At 36.2% G+C, this 21,859-nt stretch overlaps 2 protein-coding genes across 2 annotated transcripts; both read left to right on the top strand.

Moving 5' to 3' along the window:
• Positions 1-671: 671 nt before the first annotated feature.
• On the top strand, positions 672-2,173 carry rps28 (ribosomal protein S28). The gene is made up of 4 exons (XM_055203935.2): positions 672-782; positions 1,051-1,098; positions 1,499-1,621; positions 2,067-2,173. The coding sequence occupies exons 1-3, from the start codon at positions 744-746 to the stop codon at positions 1,619-1,621; spliced, it is 210 nt and encodes a 69-aa protein (XP_055059910.1). The 5' UTR covers positions 672-743; the 3' UTR covers positions 2,067-2,173.
• Positions 2,174-14,845: 12,672 nt separating this feature from the next.
• On the top strand, positions 14,846-20,563 carry angptl4 (angiopoietin-like 4). Its single transcript, XM_055202222.2, has 7 exons — positions 14,846-15,459; positions 15,976-16,086; positions 16,181-16,271; positions 18,477-18,590; positions 18,717-18,812; positions 19,090-19,365; positions 19,476-20,563. The coding sequence occupies exons 1-7, from the start codon at positions 14,956-14,958 to the stop codon at positions 19,658-19,660; spliced, it is 1,377 nt and encodes a 458-aa protein (XP_055058197.2). The 5' UTR covers positions 14,846-14,955; the 3' UTR covers positions 19,661-20,563.
• Positions 20,564-21,859: the final 1,296 nt, after the last annotated feature.

Below are 21,859 nucleotides of genomic sequence, written 5' to 3'. Positions count from 1 at the left end.
CTGAATCTCAAAAATCTGACTTGACTTGACTTAAATTTTTTAAAGTTATGATTGAGAATGTTGAATATAGCTTTACATTTTTATGGTTTCTGCTAACTCAGAAGCTTTGAAATGCTGAAATTGTTTAAATAACAAAACTTCAAAATTAAATTGCCTTTAGCTGCAATTATTTGCTTGTTCTTTAAATGGGAAAACATTAGTAACAAACTAAACATGGCTTCTTAAACTTTATTTTCTTTATCTTTATTTTCAGTCAATATATTTAACTTTTCACAGCACAACCGTTTTAATCATGATGCTTTTTCTGAAATCCTCATCATGATGGACTACTTTATGTAGGCCTAATTCATGTAATATCTTTAGTCCAGTATGTGTACTATATCTCTTTTAAAATGACTTTTCGTAAAGATAAATTAACGTTTAAAAATAATAATTTAACCCTTTACAGCTCATATTAGCTGTTCAATTCTTTCGATATTTGTTTTTTTATGTTTAACTGATCCTAGATCAGAGGTATAAACCCTTCGCCTCGTGATCCCGGAAACGGAAACAAATTTATTGCAACTGTAAAACTATTTTGATTATTTAATGTCACATTTTTTTAAATATAGTTACATTTTCAAAAATAATATAAATAATAAATATCGAATAAAACCCGGTAAATTAAAAAAAATACAAGTTTGCTGAAGGTATATAAATTACGTGGACACCACGTGACTTCCTTTCCGAACGAAGCTGAAATCATGGATGCCAGCCGCGTGCAGCCCATCAAGCTCGCCAGAGTGCGTAAAATTACATTTAGTCCATATTGTCATCTGAAATATACACTTCAAATGTATATAATTGTCACCATTGTTCAGAAAATATTCGTTTTTAACAGTTTCATTCGTTTTACACAACGCGCTCTTGTTTAGCAGTGCTCGTCAGTTAGCATTAGCATCATGCTATCCAGCAACATGGTCACAAACCGCGGCGTGTATTGATTTGAGCGCGTTATTTGATCAAATCTAGTAATTAGCAATTGTAATAAATGCATTTTCTGCGTTACAGGTTACAAAGGTGCTGGGAAGAACCGGCTCCCAGGGGCAGTGTACTCAGGTGAGTCCAGAGAGAACTCGTGATCGGTTTAGTGTTGGGACCGCTCCGTTAAATTAAGACTTAACATATTACGATAACACATCAGCTTTTACTTTAGACATTTTTGCAACCAACGTTATTTCTTTAGTTTTGTGGAGTTCAGAACTTGCATTTTATTTCCAGAACGGCTTTGTGAGAAATTTCCAATGGGAAAATGTCAGCGCTTGTAACGTTGGTCTCTCTAAGGAACTTCTATTACAAAAACCTTTTAATTTTGTCACTGTTTGGTGAATTGAGATTACAACACGTTATAATGACTAAAATATTGCTTGTAAAAGCAAAGAGTATAACTTGCATGCAGATCACCGTGTTTATTGTTAAGTTGAATTTTGATCCACAATCATTAAGGTTTTGTACTCAGGTACGCGTTGAGTTCATGGATGACAGTAACCGATCCATCATCAGGAACGTGAAGGGTCCAGTCAGAGAAGGTGATGTCCTGACACTTCTGGAATCTGAAAGAGAAGCCAGAAGACTTCGTTAGGTCAGTATACATTATTCACAAATGTAAAGGTGTGGTTACATTTATATTAGTGTTTCATAACATCTGACCTCAACAAACCTCCAAAAGGGCTTTATTAACCATTAAACAACTAGAATTATGATGATCTAATTATGTCAGTCTCTCACTCTTCCATTTTATAGGGTAGATCCAAAAAATTATTAGAAAAAGATGAATCACTTAAATATTGTCTACATTTTCTGGCTATTTTGTTGGTTGTTAACCTAAAACTCATGTATACATAGGTTGTTAGGAGGGACGATAATGCTTAATTTTTATTTGATTACTTATTTGTTACTGTATGAGTGAATATTTGATTTTCCTGAGTTGTTACTTTTCCCTAAACTGCATAGTCTGATTTAATATCCAAGTAGTTTTTATGACTGGGTATCTAAGTTCTAACCTTATTTTTTGTTTTCCTCATCAGAGTTTGAAGACCTGCCATGGCCAGTACTTGGAGCGCATCAACACCAGCGCTATAGTTTTCTGTACAATGTCATGTGCAGTTTGAAATAAATGTTTTTTTGTCAATAAGATGGTTTTTTTTTTTTTTAATTCTACTGAAGCATGTTAAGAGTATACAAGTGGTGTTTTTATATAGAATTACATTTTCCCCATGGTATATTTGGAGATTAAGTATTCACAAATCCTGTGAAATGTAAGTATGTGTTCCTATATAGCTCAGTGGTAGAGCATAGTGTTTAAATAATAATGGGTTTGAACCCAGGGAATACACATACTGATATAATGTGTACCTTTTAATGTGCTGTGAAGTCGCTTTGGATAAAAGCTTCTGCCTAATACATAAATGTAAGTAGCTGGATTTATGTGTTTTAGTTTTTGGAAATGTGAAAGTCTTAAGTCTGCCAGTACATAAGTAAAAAAAACGTAAGTATCTAAAGGAATGTATAAAATCTACATATTAAATGGCTCCAATAAAGTGTAAGTTAGTGGTACTCAAATTGGGGGCCCCGGTTTAATAACATTTTATAAGAATTTATTATAAATTCTGTGTAATTAAATGTCAGAAAAATAAGGCTACTAACCAACAGCACTATATTGAATAATTTAATGTTTTGTTTAATTCAAATTTTAAGTTTGGAATGTTTTATGTCATAAATTTTATCTGCGGGGCCTTGATGGGATGCACCGTATACAAGGGGGGCGGCACGCTGAAAAGTTTAAGAACCACTGGTATAGCGTATCCTGGTAAGATAAAATAATATTGTGCTAAAATCCTCTGATCATCGGCCTAGATTAAATTTCTTGTCTATTATATTAGATGCTATTGTGTGAAGTTTTCCTTTAGGTGATGAGCAGTTTCTCTAAAGAAAAGACACATTTTCCTATTTAGAGGAATAAACAATTGGGCGTCACATTTGTTTTCCAAATAAAATGAGTAGATAGAAGTAATATTTCTTGGTTTTACAGACAAGCTTTAAGGTTAGTCCTAGAATAAAACTCATGTTTGAGCTGTCTTAACTGAAAATAACTTTCACTGTCGGTATGCCGGTGTCATTGATTCATCTCATGTTAGTTTGTGAAATCAAGCCATTGTGGTTTATGCATAAGTCAGTTTTGCAAGGTATGTGTGATTATATCAGTGTCTCTGTTGTTTGTTGCATCTTGTCATATATCTTTAGAGTGTATGGTCATATGATGTCCACGAGAGGGCACTATTGATTGTAAATACCGGTATGGTCTGACGCATACAGATGCTTAGGCAGCATTATACAGTTAATAAGTGCAAACCAGAAGAAATGTTTGATCTTGCTGTAAAGACTGACCACATTGTTTTGCTGTGCAGATATTTAGGTTAGAGGCTAATGCTTTGTTTTGATTTCAGTTTTCTGGCCACCATCTGGTGTCCTTTATCATAAAATAATACTTTTGTGTGTTGCATATCAGACAGGAGCAATCAGGCTGACATCACCTTGAATTTGGAATGCTGTATTTATTTGTAGCAAACATATTATATAAAAGTATTTTTAACAAATGTAAAACTCTAAAGCTATATATGGGTGATTCTCACGAAACCATTGAAACACCACGGCACTAATGATTTTAGCTTTAAAATGTGTAATATAGTAACATTAAAAAGCATCACAATTAACACAGTACTGTGTTCTACCTTGGACAATGTGTGATTTCAACATAAGAATTTATAATTGTAAATTTTATCTCATTTTTTGCTGAAATTCTCATTACCGCAATGTGTCCGGCTGTGTTTGAACATGCGTTATGTTGTAATTTAATCAAATTAACACAAAAATATTAAGAAAATTTTTTTTTTTGCTAGACTTTAGATGACAGAAAAAATATTTAATGAATATTCATGTATAATAATAATAAAGAAAAATTAGGAAAATGATGTGTCCATGCCTGATGTTCTCATCCTCCGCAACACTTTTTGAGAACAGTTTAAGCACACATACAGAATTTTAATAAAGTTTGATTTTGAGTGACCAAGCACATGGACCCGTTACTTCAAGATGGCTACCAGGTAAGATAATTTTTCTACAGTTAATTTGAAATATTGTCTTGTCAGAATGCTTACACGACATTTTGATTATCATTACCGCAACAGATGCTTATTAAATGTTAATTTAATTAATAGAAGCATAATACTTTTGATTTTAAATGCATGTGCAGAATCTCAAAATTATGTTCTTTCAGGTTTGTCATGTCATTTTGAAAATATGTCAGTGTTGATGTTTTCTGACTGTTGCGGTAATGAGATTTTTTAGAACAAATTTTTTTAATTATGTTACAAAAAGTGTTAAATGATAAGTAAAAGTTTTTAAATTAATGTTCCCATTTACTCCAGACTTTGTTTTTCAATGTCTGGTGGGAAAAAAAGTAAATTTAAGCAATTTTTACTTTTCATGCTTGACATTTTTAAAACCAAGTTTTCGTGAGAATCACCCATATATAAATATATAAATTCATTAATTTCACATTTAAGGATGTTCCTTTTGCAGGTCACAATATTAAAATGCAATTATTTATTCCTATTCTGTCAATGTGAACTTTCTGTTACATATAAACAATGTCTCAAGGGAACAGTTCAAATTACTCTTTCTGCAAAACAAGTCGGTTACGTACTGACTGTTGCTCTGTTATTATTAAAGGAGCGTCATATGACTTGAACCAAGCCATAAAAGTTCCTGTTGAACTACTTTCAAAAAGAAAAGAAGGCAAGAAATTATTTCAATGAATTGCTGTGTCCTATTTTCAGACTGTGATTTGACTATGAGGTATCTGTGTTTAAAGCAGATAAGTGCATGGGATAGCTTGCATGTTTACCCCTGCTGTTTTGATGACCCTGAGTTCTCATCTTTCTCCCAAGCAGGGAACAAACAAGGGTGACTGTCGGACAAACTCACCCGGGTTTGTCACCTGCAGTAAACATCCTGGTGCTTTCCAGCGCATGAACAAAGAGAGCAGCATGGGTATACCATATCAATTTCTTGACAAAAACATTTTAAACAAAAATCTACTGCAAAGGTGCATATATATTAAATGCAATGGGGCTTTCCAACCACAAATAAATTAAAATTTTAAGTGCTTTTTTTATACTGCGGTTTCTTCTAAATGAACCACTTACTGTTAATGTTAGAGTCAACCCTGACCTGTTACATCATAGACGTAACTTTGTTTATTTTAAGTAGGGCAGCTGTGCCTAAAACATCCACTAAAAAGCAGAACTGAGCCAATGGAGCATTGAATTTCACTTGGGTCAGTAAACAGAAAGGAAGTCTTTTCTCTGGTTCATTTGTGCAATTAGTGAATTGTAGTGATGCAGTAATGGAGGAAACAACTGTTATTTACTGCTCATGCTTCTACAACTGATCAATGCATATGATATATTTGACCAGTGGCAAGGACAAAGCTATTCACTTTAGGGAGAACAGAGGTTACTATTAGGCATGCAGAGCACCCTTTAACACAGCACCATGTGAAAGAAAAATGAGCTGGTTTTGGCTCTTACAACTACATTAACATGTTTATATTAAAATACAGGAACATGCAGATGTATCTTTTGGCTTTTTGTATGATTTCGTTGTTTTCGGTTCTTATTTCGTGTTGTTCAGTTGGCTTTTGATTGTGTTTTCGAGTGCAAGTGGAACAGGGCAAAGGTTCAAGGGCAATTCTGATGTTATGGTGAGCCTCCGAGAGCTACAGATCACAAACAAGCCTGATTGGACAATACATGGCCTTCGGAAAGGAAGAAGAATATAACTGACAATGCTGGTTTTGTCTGTGGAGAACAAGTCTGCAATCTGGACTGTTGTTGTGCTGACATCACGTTATATCACATAATGTTTAACTCCATATCTGTCATCTGTGGTAATGGAATAACGAATAATTAAATGCTTATATGTAGTTTAGTTGTTAAAACATGTCTGCACATGTATTATATAGAAATCGAGGAATGTCACATGATTAAAGATTAAATTTATATCTCTACACCCTTTGACTCAAAAGGAGTGCAAGTTAATATTACAAAATGAGCTAAATGATCTACTGAGCTTTAATGAGATGACGCACTAAACCAAAGCTTTGAGAATTGAAATGTAGGCTATACCCAATATTTTCTATGTGTGATGATGCATTTTATAGACATCCCATGTCAGCTCTTGGATATAGACAAGTTTGCTTTAACATATTTCAGGAGCTAAAAATATATGCATTAAGACATTTGCAGGCATAATTATCTTTGCAGATCATGGAAAAATGCACCCCAGCTCTTCATTTACTCTTGTATAAGACTCTTAAGGAGATTAAATGTTTACATTTCCATGTTTATTTTTAAAAGTCATAGGGGGTTTGACAACACCAGATGTTTCAAAAGTTGAAGGGTTATAACATGGAAACTATTTAACATGCTGAAACCCATTTTAACACCGCTGTTACAATGTTACATGGTGGGTTGCAAACTGACTGACCCGACAAAGGTTGAATTTCCAAGAAAAATATTTTTACAGATAACACAAAAACATTCATTCATCAACCTTCCAGACTGAACGCCTCTGCCAGACAGGCTAATTACTAACTAAAAAGCAAACAAGTGTTTCCTTGACACCATGAAGAACATGACACGAGACGTTTAGGGATTTGTATTTTGAACATCCTGTAAATTAGGAGACATTTATGTTTTGCACAGACCATATCTGTACAAATAACTAGTTAAAACCGGTTTTGAAAGCACTGAAAATTGTTTATTCTATGAGAAAGGAGAAGTAATGCTTGTGCAATAACTAGCAATTCTTTAGCAGGAATTAGCAAAAACTTCCATTTAAATGTTACCCGCTTATTTGTTTTTATCCTTTTATTATCATTATGAAAAAATTAAATTATATTAAAGCACTATATGTGAAAATTCATTTCTTTTATAATTGATGGTGCCACTATTTGGCTTAGAAAAAAATGTGCTTCTTTACTATAACCAAATGTCTTGCTGTCCAAAATCAACAACATTTGATTTGCTTTTTTTGTATCATTGAGCACAAATGTCTTTTTGTCGTGTCATTTTAAGTATTGGTTTCTCAAATTTTTCTACTTTTTACCATTGTTGCTGCCTGGGGTTGGGGTTAGCACAACTTTTTTATTCTGACGTTGTCATACTCAATTCTAGTCAGAATATGCAATTCGAACTTCCCGTCCTGAAATGCTGTGGGCGGGGCTAAGTTTGGTTGGCACCCTAACGACTTTCTGTTACAAACCCCAACTTTAACCCCAATCCCAAGCAACAATGGTTTAAAAAATTTTTTAGAAACCAATATATAAAATGACATCCTAAGCCCAAACCCCAAATCTAACCCCGTCCCAAGCAACAATGGTTTAAAAAAAAATGTAGAAACCAATACATAAAATGACATCCTAACCCAAGAACCTCAAATCTAACTCCGACCCCAAGCGATAGTTTAATTAAATTCAATTTTATTTATATAGCGCTTTTCACACTTGGTAATTGTTTCAAAGCAGCTTTACATTAATATAAGCAGAGAAAAGCACAGAAAAATCAACAGATAGCATAACATAATACAGATAGCATAAGCAGCAAAATTTTGCTGCGGCTATGAATCAACATTATAAGCGAGCGTATTAATAATATAAAGAATTGAAGAGGGTGCTAAGTTAAGCCAATGATGGCTGACTCCCCGGGGTGAAAAAACCCCTAGGAGAAAAACCTCCTGATTTTTAGCCACGGGAAAAGTCCTAGGAAGAAACACAGTGTATATGTACACTGTAAAAAAATTCCGTAGAAATGTCAATGTTGTTGCAGCTGGGTTTTACTGGCAAGAGTTTGTTCAAAGTTAAATAAATGTTAAATATTAACAAGTCTTTATCTTTACAGAATAAAACTATACAATATCAGCCTCATGCAAAGCATTCTGGGAATCAGAAATCATCATCAACCTTTTTCGGTTTTTTGCTTCAGATTTTGTTTCCAAGAATGTTTTGCTTGATGCTGTTTGTTTAAGTTTTACTCTGTAAAGACAAAGACCTGCAAATGTTCAATGTTCATCCAACTTTGAACAAACTCCCGCCAGCAAACAACACAAATGCAAATCCACGGCAAACCACCGGCAACCCAGCTGCAATTTCTACGGAATTTTTTTACAGTGTAAACGAAAAAGGAGATTAAAGAACAAGTTCGGTATTTTACACTTAAAGCCCTGTTTTCAGATTGTTTATGATGAAATAGAACGGTTTTGACCGAAATTTCGACATATGCGGCTGCCCCGAGAATTTTCAGTTGTCTATTGTTTCACCTCCCACCTCTACAATGGATGTATAGGTGCACAGGAACAATCCTTCCTAAAATGCATTAAACTTTCGTTTACAAAGAGTGAAACTCACCGAGCGGTCAGGGGCGTGTTCACCGATATGCTCACACAAAAATCGCTGCAAAATACGCATTCCAACAGGTGTTTTAGCATTTGTTGTAAACTTGTGGACCTATTTTTCCAAACGCTTCACACCCGTATATTCTTCTGCTGAGATCTTGAATAATAGACACTCCAGCCCAGTTGGTGGCGATAATCCACCTTTGCCAATTGCAAGAATACAAACAAAGTTCCCGGCGCGGAGTAATACCGTACCTCACAGCACATCTAATACAAGTCAATGGAGTTGGACAAAAACTATGATAAAACCTGTTGGAAAGCATCTTTTGCGGCGATTTTTGTGCGAGCCCATCAGTGAACACCCCTGACCACTCGGTGAGTTTCACGTCGAGGACGAGACAGGGAGAGAGAAACAAAATCCTATCAGCGTAGGGGCCGTTTTACATGTAATGATGCAAATGTCACACAGAGATGTGGTTTAAATCAGCTTGGTTCCAGACAGGCTAACTACTGCAGCATAAGTATGTTACCCACAGTTGAGGATTTAGCAAATTGGGGGCCCAAGGCGAAGGTATGGTATAGAAACTAGGGATGCACCGATAGGATTTTTTTTGGGCCGATACTGATTTAAACAGACAACTTCTGGCCGATTCCGATGCCGATATTAAACACTTGTATATAATACTATACAGTTGGTCTATTAGCTAGTTTATTTCTGCATCAAATTATTTTTACTGAACATGGATTGAATCTAATTAACATTCAACTGACCAACAAAATAAGAGAGGCACAAATTAGGCTAAAACAAATATAATAAGACTGCATGACAACCTTCAAAGGTGGTTTTTGCTATTCAGCATTTATTTTATTAACAACATTAACAAATTTTTTTACATATAATGGATTTCTTTATGCAGTTAATTAATAAACAATCGGTATCGGCCTTTCTTGTGCTATTGCCGATATGCCGATGGTTTCAAATTCATCAAAAATCGGACGATAAATATCGGCGGCCGATACATCGGTGCATCACTAATAGAAACCAAAACATAAAATGACATCCTAACACCGAAACCCCAAATCTAACCCCGTCCCAAGCGACAAAGAAAGAAAGAAAGAAAGAAAGAAAGAAAGAAAAAGGAAAACCATTTCCATGAACACGAATAAATAAATCAAATATTTCGTGACTACACCACTAAACCCTGATTAAAAATATACACAGCTGCAACTGTTGTGTCATTGAAACATCTGTAAAGTTTCGACATCCTGCACTTTTTCCATGCTCAGTGGTATGCTAACAGTTTCAGCTTTGCACAGTGTTTACTTTAGTCTCAATGAGTATGCATAGGAAAATATGATAAAAATGCATTATCAGTCGATTTCCAGTTATACTTTATATGTGCTCAAATGTATCTCTACTAACACGCTTTTTAAATAATACACACTCAAAATAACCATGCACATCATCACTAAAAGGGCACAGGGAATATCTGATATACCTAGAATGTCAATAAGCGACACCTGTTGCATTTTGTCAAATCTTTTAAATCCTGTCCACTGTTGCCAAACATCTGATATCTGCTGATTCGTATAGCTGACACAGCTTTGCTCAGTCATTTTAATAGCACCTAATTCAACACAGACCTCTCACAGCAGATACTTATACAAATAAATCATAAGTTCACACAAAGGTGATCCACTTATGCTGGGACACTACACGACAAACATCTTTGTAATGAGTATTTAAACACATAAACATTTTAAATATGTAAACCCCATTTATCAAAGCATCTGATGCCAACCTTTAAAAAATGTTTGATCACCTTCTATGTTCATTCTATGTTCCTGCTGTTATTTTGTGAACAGTTTTTGTAACAATTATGTTCAGAGATACAAATTCAGGCTACTATTAAAAAAATAAGCTTGCACTTTGATGGGTCAATATGACCTGAAGCTAAATATTAACTAATAGTCTTACAGAAAGAAGGAGCAACAAACCTAATAGAAGGAAGTACAATACAAATAAAGCTGTACATGACATGATGGAGCATTGCATAGACAATATTTATAAGTAGTTTAATTCAACCAAGTGTGTAGATTTAAAACAGAAACATATTTTGCCACCCATCTTGTTGATTTTGTTATAAAAGCACTTAAATTGTGGAGCATGCATTTCAGCATGTATTCAACGTTGTCGTCACCTTGCATCAGTGACAAACTGAGGAAACGCGCAAGCAAAGAAGGAAACCCGAAACAATGGACCCATAAAGTGATTTCAGTTCACGTACAGAAAGAACATCATTAATTGCATTTACAGCAGGTCATTTTCAGTGTTATTAACAGATAAACTAAGAGCTGTTTTCTAGTACTTCAGTGGAAATGTTTAAATCACAAGCCATGGTGTGATGAAGACCATCATCTGATGAGTCTGAAGGGTCTGGGTTGTGGGAAGATAAGCTTCACATCTGGCCACAAGGAGGCAGAAGAACATTCATTCGGTCCAGGCCGGCCCAAAAGTCTCTTCTTTCAGGCCCGTACACATGCCCAGATGTGATGTGTGGTGTACAAGAGTGTCCGAACAGATTGTTCTGGTGTATTTGAGTTCTGTTCTAAGACATTTCACTTTCATTATCAGTTGCAAATTGTTCTCAAGAATATAGTTACCAAATATGTGCATAGCAATAAATGTTGCCTTATCTTAAGTCTTACAGCTGTGGATTTTTAGTGTAATGTGGCCTTTAAAGTAATGCAATGTATATTTAGCACATCAAACAGCAACATTACGGTTTAGTTTACATGCTGATATGGCACTGTACATCACACTTGATACGTGACTGAACAACAAAAGAAGTTCCTGTTTTATACTCGGGTTGTGGTAAAAATGAGTCACAATTTCAGTGTATACAGTAAATAGGTGTTCACTGTATGACGATATCACCCAAACAAATACATCATTTAGATCACGAGTGCCCAAACCTTTTCCTATCAAGAGCCAAAAATCAATCCTGACTGAGGGCCGTGGGCCGAAAGTAAATGTTGCTGTGTCTTTAAAATTAAAATTAAAGTTGCCCTTATTCTCCTAATTTATAATTTTCTAATATTTAAAAAATAAATAAGCAAACTAGGCATGGGCCGGTATAATATAAAATACCACGGTTTCACGGTGAGGTATTGCCATTGCAACACTAAAATGTATTATTTTCAAATGCCAGGTAAAAATAAAGCCTTTGAATTATAATATGCTTTCAAAAAATATATCAAATTTTAGTAATGTATATTTAATGTAAACATCAATCACATGACTTAATAATTTAATGAATTTTGTATAAACATAGCTCATACCTTGGAAACGATATCACAGAACATTTTAGTGGTCTTGACTGTTTAAAGGTGCAGTGTGTAATTTTTTGAAGAATCTCTTAACAGAAATGCAAAATAATATACAAAACTACATTATCAGGGGTGTATAAAGATCTTTCATAATGAACCGTTGTGTTTTTAATACCTTAGAATAAGATGTTTTTATCTACATACACAGAGGGTCCCCTTTCGTGGAAGTCGCCATTTTGTGCCGCCATGGTTTTTTACAAAAGCCCTTAATGGACAAACCTTTTTTACGAAGTTGTCTCCGATGATGACATATTTTTCCGGTGGTGGGATTTCGTAGCTTTTCTATGCGTTTCAAAAGCGAAGGGTGAGCAGTGGACTGAGCCGTTGGTTGCAATTCGCAACCTCACCACTAGGTGCCACTAAAATTTACACACTACACCTTTAAAACCTCTGTATACCTTTAAACCGGTAACCAGCCCATGCCTAAAGCAAACACTCTGTTTACAAAAAAACTAATGCAGTTTTATTATTAAGGTAACAAAAAATCATTATGCCAATCATTTTTTATTTCCTGTGTGGCACTGCCTCGACCCCTTCATATAGGCCTATAGTACCCGAGTTCGTTGAGTTTCGTGATGCATGCTATACACCTTTAGTATGCATGCACATTAAAAAAATATTCACTTTAATTCCTTGCATTTCATTTCAATTTACACTTTTTTTGTACAAATAAAACAAAAAATGTAAATCTTAGAAAACGTTTCATTAGAAATATGAACATATGCATCAATGACGTTTATCTTTTTTCCTTATCTCACGTGGCATGACGGGCCAAAATAAAGGTCATCCGGACCTAGTTTGGGCACCTTTGATCTTCATTAAAACAAGGGACAACTGATGGGCAGTATTTTAAAAATAAACTATACTGTAACTAGTTTATTATTATTACAGCAAATTTGAGCATTATGCCAAGTCAAAAACATTTAAAGGTGCAATCTGGAGATTTTAGGAGGATCTATTGACAAAAATGCAATATAATATACATAACATATGTTTTCAGTGGTGTATAAAGACCTTACATAATGAACCATTATGTTTTTATTACCTTGCTTAGAATGAGCCAATTTTATCTACATACGCCGCTGGTCCAGGAAATACGAACATTGATGTAAACTTTGAATGCGCTTTGGATAAAAGCATCTGCCAAATGTTAATGTAAAAGTCATTCATGATTATTGTACCAGAGAAGATCAGAAGGGAACACAGGGAATTAAAAGGACAAGAGACAAATAATAAGTGTGTTCTCCATTAAAGCCAAACTTTAAAATGAAACTAAAATGAATTCCGGAAAATTAAGATATTTTCAGCTTGATTATATTACTCCATTTCAACCATTAGTTTCCAATAATATTTCCTCATCGGTCCAAGGCTTATACACCTATAATGCCTCTTTCCCGCAAATCTGGATTTTCTGCTGTGATGCAGATGCTGCGCATTTAAAATGTGTGTGAAAGGTCATCCTGTCGCGAGTGACACCATCTTAGCTGGAAGCTAGAAGCGCAGCTGTGCTTGTGGTTCCGGCAGCACGTTTCTAGTGGATGACTAACTCATCAGTGTTTCTGGGAAACTAGTATAAAGGGCAGATACTGAATATCCTTACATTGATATGCTAATTACTTTTTTCAGGGCTACTCAGCATCTGAAAAGGCTTCAGCTGGGAGAACAGTGGTATGGCCTGTGCTTCTCAGATGATGTGTACATTAAGATTGGATGCTGATGGATAAATATTCTGACCCTACATTAGAGATGTGGGCCACTTATTTGTTTATCACTAACTGGTGGTTACAATAATGTTGTTTGTTAACATGCTTTATAGTCACTGATTCTGCTGAATTAACCAAAATATCAATGGTGGAGTTAAAACAATGTAATATAAATGGTACCATGTCACCACCTATGTCTTATATGTTAAAGGTAGACATGTCTGAGGTCACTTACATTATATAGATGTAATTCCGGATGTAACTGGATTCTCTTTCAACATCAATAGTGACTTGGCTCTTGCTACACTTACAAATCCTGTTTTGACCATTTCTGTCAAGAAACAGGAACACATATCAGCTCCCAAACGCATATAAACTCTGTAACATTTGTACTTTGATTTCATTCAACTGAAGTAAACTCCTAATCCTTCACATTAAAAGACAAAACAACTAAAAAATGTAGGAGTGTTGTTTTTCTAAGGGCAAGGCACATTCCCAGCCATCAACTGAATGATCCTAGGAGTCTAGTTTTCAGAAACCTCCTTTTAAATGCTGGTTTTCTGTGAGCGTGAACTTTCCCCTACTTCTCACACTGCTCGCAGTGAACGGGACCATCTCAGACCACAGCACGTTCTCCTCGTCTCTCCACACAATGCCTTTACGACAATATGACTTCACACCAGGAAAATCCCTACGTCCATTCAGAGCAGTTGAACCACATTATGTGTATTATTACTATATATATATAAAAGTTGTACTAAATTATAATAACATCCACATTAAAATATTTTACATTGGGAAAAAAATAAGTGAGTAACAAGTCATATCAACATAATGTTTTTTTTATGTTATGTTAACTTATAAAAATGAAACGAAGCAATTTCAATTTGTTTAAGCTCGTATAACTGGTCAAAATTTAAAACAGTAAATTAGAAATTACGAAAATTAATGACTTATATCAAAAGTGAAACTGGTATTCAGTGACAACTAGGCGTAACTATCAAAACGCAAGTGGCTGAAGTGAAACAATGATTTTCTCAATATTTAATATTGTTCTTTGCCAGCTAAAACTTCATCTGTCTTTAATATTATGAGATATTAACAGGCAACCGGGTCCATTCTTGCATCATGGTCCATATCTGCAGCTAACATGTTAAAGGAGGCGGAGACTGAAATACGAGCAGACTCTCACACTCCCTCCAGATGACCAGCCAATGAGAATGCCCGAGACAGCTCAGCAAGGGTATAAAAATGAGTTAGCACTTCAACAACATGAGCCTGTGCTATTGAGAATACTACGACTGTTAACTAGTCACCACTACAGGTAGAACAACAACAACCAGAAGACGACAGCTACCACACAAGCAAGATGAAGGTACCACTGGCAAATCTGCTTTGCATCACAGTCCTGGCAAGTTCTGGATCGAGCTTCCCACTGGAGAGGAGAGGAGCTGCTGGTAAAGAGAAGAAAGTTCAGTATGCAGCTTGGGATGATGTTAATGTGCTTGCGCACGGATTGCTGCAGCTGGGTCAGGGTCTGAAGGAGCACGTAGACAAGACCAAAGCCCAGATGAGAGACATCACCATCAAGATGAAAGTCTTCAACGTGACCGTATCCGAGCTCGGCAAGCTGACCCAGAGGCTGCTGGAAGACAACGAAGCATTGAAAGCCAAAGCCAAGAACCTGGAAGACCATGAGAATCAGATCCTAAACGTGTCCACGGATCTCCAGGAGAGAACACAGGAATTGGTCAGAGACAGACAGAAGGACCACGAGAAGATGAATAAGCTGGAAGAAAAGGTTGATGGCATGATGCAAGGAGAAGGTCTCGAAGCTGGCAATGGCAACAACACTGATCCACGAAACATTCAGGTATGTGTGTTTACCCCTATTTAAACATTTTGAAGTTTGTTGTGTGTTTGTAAAAACGTCTGAATACTGAATACCACTTCAATATTTGAGTACATTCGGCTATATAGCTCTAGCAGACAACAGCATGTATGAGGCACGCGTGTGGGCGTGATCGCCGCTTATTATGGCACTGATTCAGAGCCGTGCAGTACGTGCAAGGCTGCAGCTGCAGCTGTCCAGTCAAAAAATGAAATATCACTTACCTAAAAAGTTTGTTATATAATTGTCCCCTGATGGATATTTCATCGTAAAACAAACTATCATTTAATACGCATGCATGCATTCCTACTAACTTGTTCACACCACGGTTACATAACAAAGAAGAAAGTCCCTGTCGATTGACGAGATTATACAAAACCGGTTATACCGGAAAATACGTGATTTGAGTGTTTAGAGACTTTGACCTTATTATTACGGTCTGTTGGTGATTTAAAAAAAATGTCTCTTACTAACTGCAAACACTTTTTGGTCCCGCAGTTGATTCTGGAGGCGCAGAATAAGCGCATTGATGATCTTGTTGAGCGCATCAAGCAACAGCAAGAAAAACTGGATAAACAAAATATTCGCATTCGAACCCTTCAAAACCAGGTACACATTTTTAGTAGGAAAATAATATACGAAGATGTGTGGCTTATTAATAAGTAAGATAATCATAATCCATTATAATTTATGTGATATGCAGATTCATATGAGGAAGGAGCGCTCTTCTCTCAGGCTGAAGGAGGATGACGTTCACCTGAACACGAGCTCTGAACAGCGAGACTCCCCCGTCGGTAAGTCACTCTGTTATTTTAATGTATACCACGGGTCTGTTGAATGCTGTATTCTGATTGGTTGAGAAATGTTACGTGGGTATGCATTATTTTTTGATAACTGCACACCTAACTTGTCAAATGTCTTAAAAATAGGCACCAGAGAAATGTTTGTGGTAACCGTGGTATAAGAGGAATAATTGACTTCTTGGGTGTGCATTATTTTCTTATAATTCAATGGCCCGTCGTCAATTATTCCTTACATAAAGGTGTGATCTTAAGACATGCTGTCAATAAATTGCAGCTGTACTGAAAAAACACAGGTGGTGGTTTTGCAAAAAAGCATGCTGGGACTTGGAAGACTTGTTTTGCACCTGATGTGATATTAGGAGTTGTTTGTGAGACATAATGAAAGTTGAACGTGTTTCAATTAGGTCAAAGATCATCCAGAGCGTTTACTGCATCCTACAGTGAAACGCACACAAAAGATTTAGAAACCGTATTAAAATATTGTAGTAAACTATAGTATTTAATACAGTAAACTAAAGTATGTTGTGTACAATTATAATAGTTGGCTGTAGCATAATTACTATAGTATTCTGTAGTATTAACTATTGTAAATTGATATTTAAAATACTATAGTAATGGACTATTGTAAACACTATAATTTGCGACATTTTACTGTTTCAAATGTGTCCCGTTTAAACTATGCCCTCCATAATATTTTTAAATATTGTAAATGCATTTCCGAACACTGGATGTCTTTAAGTAGGTGAAAGGTGAGGCTGACTGAAACACATGGAATCAGAGAACAGGGCACTCATCCAGACTAAAACAATAAAGCCTCTCATGGCGAGTTCTGACATCAGAGGGATTGGGGAAAAAATGCTTTAAACAAAATACTTTCCTCTGGACGTCTTCCAATTGTGTGAGAGTTCATGAGTCTTGGACAGTGTTAACTCAGGGTCACAAAAAATCTCAAGCTCCCTGGGATTTGTTTTAAATCTGGCCAAGAACAGAGGGAGGCCTTTTTTTTTTTACAAATATAGCATATCCTGTACCTTGGATGCTTGGCTGTAAGCCAGTAGTGCATATTTTCGGATTGTGAACTTTATACAGACTTTCCCCGGCATGTGGAGGTCTGTTCGTAAACTGTGTGACTATCCTCAAAAAATGTGTAACCTTTACCCTAGATCTGTCAGAGACAGTCTAGTTTCCCCCTTTAACCCCCCCCCCAACTCCTCTGTTAAGACACCACTCTATTGTAGTAAATGGGACGTGTACCTGACTAGAAAAGACCAGACACCATATGCTTTGAATTATTTGTTTAGTTTTTTGCACAGTGTTCCAGTAGCTCAATTGGTAGAGCATTGCATTGGTAACAAAAAGCTTGCATGCTTGATTCCCAGGAAACCCACACACGCTAATAAAATTATTTAAAGATGAAATCCATTGCAATTTGCTTTGGATAACAGCCGAATGCATAAATGTATGTAAATGAAAACATAACCACAGACCGCTTGCCAATTTTATCCACAAATATAAAGTTTCATATTTGATTAGGATAAACAGCACAGAAAGCATCCGATATAGCCCCCTTGAGGGCCGTTTAGTTGCGCCTCAAATAGCAGCAGCAGCCTCTGCATTCCTGGATCACTCACTGCCCATGCATTGTGATGTCATCAGAGAAGTGCTGTGCACGTGAAGGAGGCATGCACGACTGGAGGAGAGGGGGTAGGGATGAACATCCACAGGGCTTTGGGTAATATATTGCTCCGAGGCAACCCGAGTCTTTGCTTGGGAACTGGGGGAAAGGTCATGTTTACAGCCTCAATTGTTTCAGTCGGGTCAGTTTTGAAACGTGAAACTTCCTTTGTTAGGCAGATGTTTGCAATGTAAAGAGACAAACAGCACTGCACATACATTGTGCAAATGAGTAACTTGCATACTGGTGTCTGACCAAAAAGAAATAAATCTCAGCAGTCGTTCACGTTCGCAAATGCATATAAAGTCCAAAGATTTTGACTTGGGACTTTGGAATTCAAAACAACACGTTGGGTTATGGGTACTTAGAAGTTCAAGGTCCTGTGACTAAGATAACAGTTTAGGTTTGTTATTATTAAACAAAAGATAAACATGCAAGTAATTTCCATTTTGCAACTTTGAAACCTCTATTTGGGTGCTGGTGATAGACAAGTGATTAACAAGTGATGTTTTGTTTTACAGCCATGGCTTCTGACTGTCATGAGTTGTTTATGCGGGGTGAGACCACAAGCGGGTTGTATACCATCCAGCCAGCTGACTCGCAGCCCTTTGAGGTCTACTGTGAAATGACACCCGGTATGTGTGAGAAACCATCTCGCATGCCTTCTGCAAATAAGGAAACACATAAACCCATTCATTATTTCTAATAGTGTTAAGACTTGGAACAGCCTGTAAATGTTTTCTTTGTTCTTCTGTCCACAGATGGCGGATGGACGGTCATCCAGAGACGCCAAGATGGATCAATAGACTTTGATCAGCTATGGCAGGCGTATCAGACTGGCTTCGGAAGCCTGAATGGTAAGAACCCAGCGCACATTTTAAGGACACAAAAACCAAGCTTTGCATGTCTCATCTCAAAGTCACTTCTGTACACTTTGATTAAGCCGAAGTGATTTACGCACTAATAAAGCAGATTAAGAATAGAGGATGAAATCCTGGCTGCATGGAGAGGAAATCCGTGATCCTTAATACCTTAGATAATTGAACTGACAAAGTGACTAATCTCCTGTCCTATTCCTAAACTAAAGATTACACGTTTAAGTTCACCTTTCTAAAACATTTCACTTTTTTCCAGGTGAGTTTTGGTTGGGTCTGGAGAAAATCTACTCTTTGTCCAAACGTGGCAACTACATCCTCAAGGTGCAGTTTTCTGACTGGAGAGATGAGAGTCAAACCATTAAATACTCTTTCCGAATGAATGGTGAGGAGAACAATTATTCCCTGCAAATTCTGGAGAGTTCTGGGAACCTGGAGACCTCACTATCCACCGAAGCGTCCGGTGTGCCCTTCTCCACCCGCGATAAAGACAATGACCAGAAGAATGACCTCAACTGTGCCAAACAACTATCAGGTAAGATGAAAGTTTTTTTTTTATGAGGATTATTTCCATTATCCACATGGTATAAAAGCTGTTTCGTGTGCATGTATTCAAAGTCCTAATGTTAAATCTTTGCTTTCCAGGTGGGTGGTGGTTTAGCAACTGTGGTCGCTCCAACCTGAACGGGAGGTATTTTGTAACCCCTGCACCAAAGCAAAGGCACCAAAGAAAACAAGGAGTGTTCTGGAAGACCTGGCGCGGCCGTTATTACCCGCTGAAGACTACAACCATGATGATCGCGCCCGCTGAGATTGAAAACAAGTCATAGAGGACACCTTGTCAATGGGTGGAGACCATTCCTAACCTGCCAAAATAGATTATTGATGCTGAAAAGGTCTAAAGCTCTAACAGGAGTGCCTTCTAATCTTCTGACTGTTTTAAGAACAGATGCATGTCTAGGAAGATTGGTGGACACTCAATCCCAGTCTGAGCCAAAAAGGGCTACGATGTCGAATCAGATCGAGGGAGAATTTAATGTGCCTAGGGCTTTACAAGAAGCAGCATGTTTTATATGGTGCAGGCCACTGTAAGGATCTGCTACATGTTGAGACATATCTGATAGAGAGACATACGAATGAGCTGATGCTTTATCACCATCGCAGCGCTACCCACAGCTCAATGAACAAAAATAGTGAGAACTCTTAACAAAAAATGAAATATGGACCAAATAAGTTAAATAAGCTTGAGCCGGTACTTTTGAAATGCTGGCACTGTTTAACTAGAGGCATTATCCACAGACAAAGATGCATTAGTAGGTCTGCAAAACACTGAAAGCTAATTTGCTTTCACGCGATAGTGTAAATCATTTTTACAGGACACGTACTATCTTTCGAAAGCTTAAATGAGCTGAAACTACTTGTGCACCTTCCTGTTTTGAAATCAGATCTAGATGAGATTATTTTTTTCAGTCACATTGACTGCTTTTAAACATTTAGATCTGTTACTTCTTTGTAAATAACATAAATCTACATATAGTTTTAGTAGCATTGCAGCTGTAATCTTGCCAACTTTAAATGTTCGTGCTGTGATTTGTATATTATTTAAATGTTGTAAAATCCTATTTCTTTTGCTTGTAATTTATGTTTCTTATGAAGTAAAACATTTTGTTATTGTTTTTATAAAAAATGTTTGGTCCTGAAGAGACCAATAAAGATGGACTTTATCTTAATAATGACTGCTTGTTTGCTTTATTTATAAAGCATATTTATAAACATGATTTGATTGTCATTATCATTAAGTTCATATACTTCAACACTATCTAAAGTTAGTATATCAAGCACTTTGCTTAGATCGGTTCAATCTCGTGTGTTAAGCTGTACAGACCTCTGATCAGATGTAAGGGTTAAGTACATGTTAAACACTAAGATGGCATGTGATGGTGGAATGTCTTGACAGTGCTCAAGCTTGCACTGTGCCCCAGAGCCAAGAGACATTATAGAGATATAATTGACTGCACATGAACTATTGCACATCCATAACTCATCCATAGATGATAAAAATGCACCAATGACCCCTTCATAACTCAAGCTGATCTATATGATTTCTTGCATTCCTTAATTCCATAATATAGTTACACTTACAGTGCTCATCTGAGTCTAATATAATTAAATACATAATAGCAACACATTATAATGCTCATATAGAAGGTACGTTTGATAACAGTCTACAAAAAGTATCAGACGCTGATTCAGGTTTGAACTAAACTACATGTTACGTTCAATGTTCCTAAGAAGCAGCACCATATGATCTTTACTACACGTGGACTTTAACTAAAATCAGATTATCCTTCTAATCTGACTTTAAGTAGCCAAGTTGTTTTAGCTTGCAAGTGTCACACTCGATGTTTCACACCTAAGAGTGTTTCCTAATGCGTCAAATCGTCACTAATGTGCTTGTAGTACCTTAATTCCATACAGGTTTACTTTTTGTGAAAGCTATTGACTGGAAAATAACTGGAAAATAACCTGTGTGATCAGGGTATAGCATGCTTAACGTGAAATAATAATGCTGTTGCAAAAAGGCAACAACATTATGCTCATATTGCATAAAGCAGAGCTTATTTGTGACCCTGTCTGTAAAATTCAGGTTAAAGTGTCATAATTTAATGATAAGATAAGGAGCATGAAAGTTTGATTTCAATCACTCTGTAAAATGCATAATGAATCTATTACATCTTTTTTTATCATAGGCTATGTATATAATATTTATTTAATATGTTAAGTGGAATCCAATTTATAATGATAAATGTGTTTATGTTGAATCGTATACTTGGTCCGAATAATTTAATGGTCCAAAAGGATACCCAATATCACCCACTTTAAGGCTGATATGAAGATTTATTTTGAAACCTTACAAGGACTCTCAAACCGCAAAGTAATCAGAACTATGGACATTTACAAAGACTTAAATTCCTCTTCTTTAATTTAAATATATACATTCACTTAAAGGATTATTAGGAACACCTGTT

This window comes from Misgurnus anguillicaudatus, chromosome 2 (genome assembly GCF_027580225.2).
Source record: "Misgurnus anguillicaudatus chromosome 2, ASM2758022v2, whole genome shotgun sequence".
Taxonomy (NCBI): Eukaryota; Metazoa; Chordata; class Actinopteri; order Cypriniformes; family Cobitidae; genus Misgurnus; species Misgurnus anguillicaudatus.
Note: the sequence above shows the minus strand (reverse complement) of the source record. Positions and strands in the feature narration are given on the sequence as shown.

What these genes read in the sequence shown, in the direction of transcription:
- rps28 (XM_055203935.2), top strand. Translation starts at nt 744, where the DNA reads ATGGATGCCAGCCGCGTGCAGCCCATCAAGCTCGCCAGA. An exon ending in AGCCCATCAAGCTCGCCAGA is followed by an intron (nt 783 to 1,050) that starts GTGCGTAAAATT and finishes TCTGCGTTACAG; the next exon opens with GTTACAAAGGTGCTGGGAAG. An exon ending in CCCAGGGGCAGTGTACTCAG is followed by an intron (nt 1,099 to 1,498) that starts GTGAGTCCAGAG and finishes TTTTGTACTCAG; the next exon opens with GTACGCGTTGAGTTCATGGA.
- angptl4 (XM_055202222.2), top strand. Translation starts at nt 14,956, where the DNA reads ATGAAGGTACCACTGGCAAATCTGCTTTGCATCACAGTCCTGGCAAGT. An exon ending in TTCGAACCCTTCAAAACCAG is followed by an intron (nt 16,087 to 16,180) that starts GTACACATTTTT and finishes TGTGATATGCAG; the next exon opens with ATTCATATGAGGAAGGAGCG. An exon ending in ACAGCGAGACTCCCCCGTCG is followed by an intron (nt 16,272 to 18,476) that starts GTAAGTCACTCT and finishes TTTGTTTTACAG; the next exon opens with CCATGGCTTCTGACTGTCAT.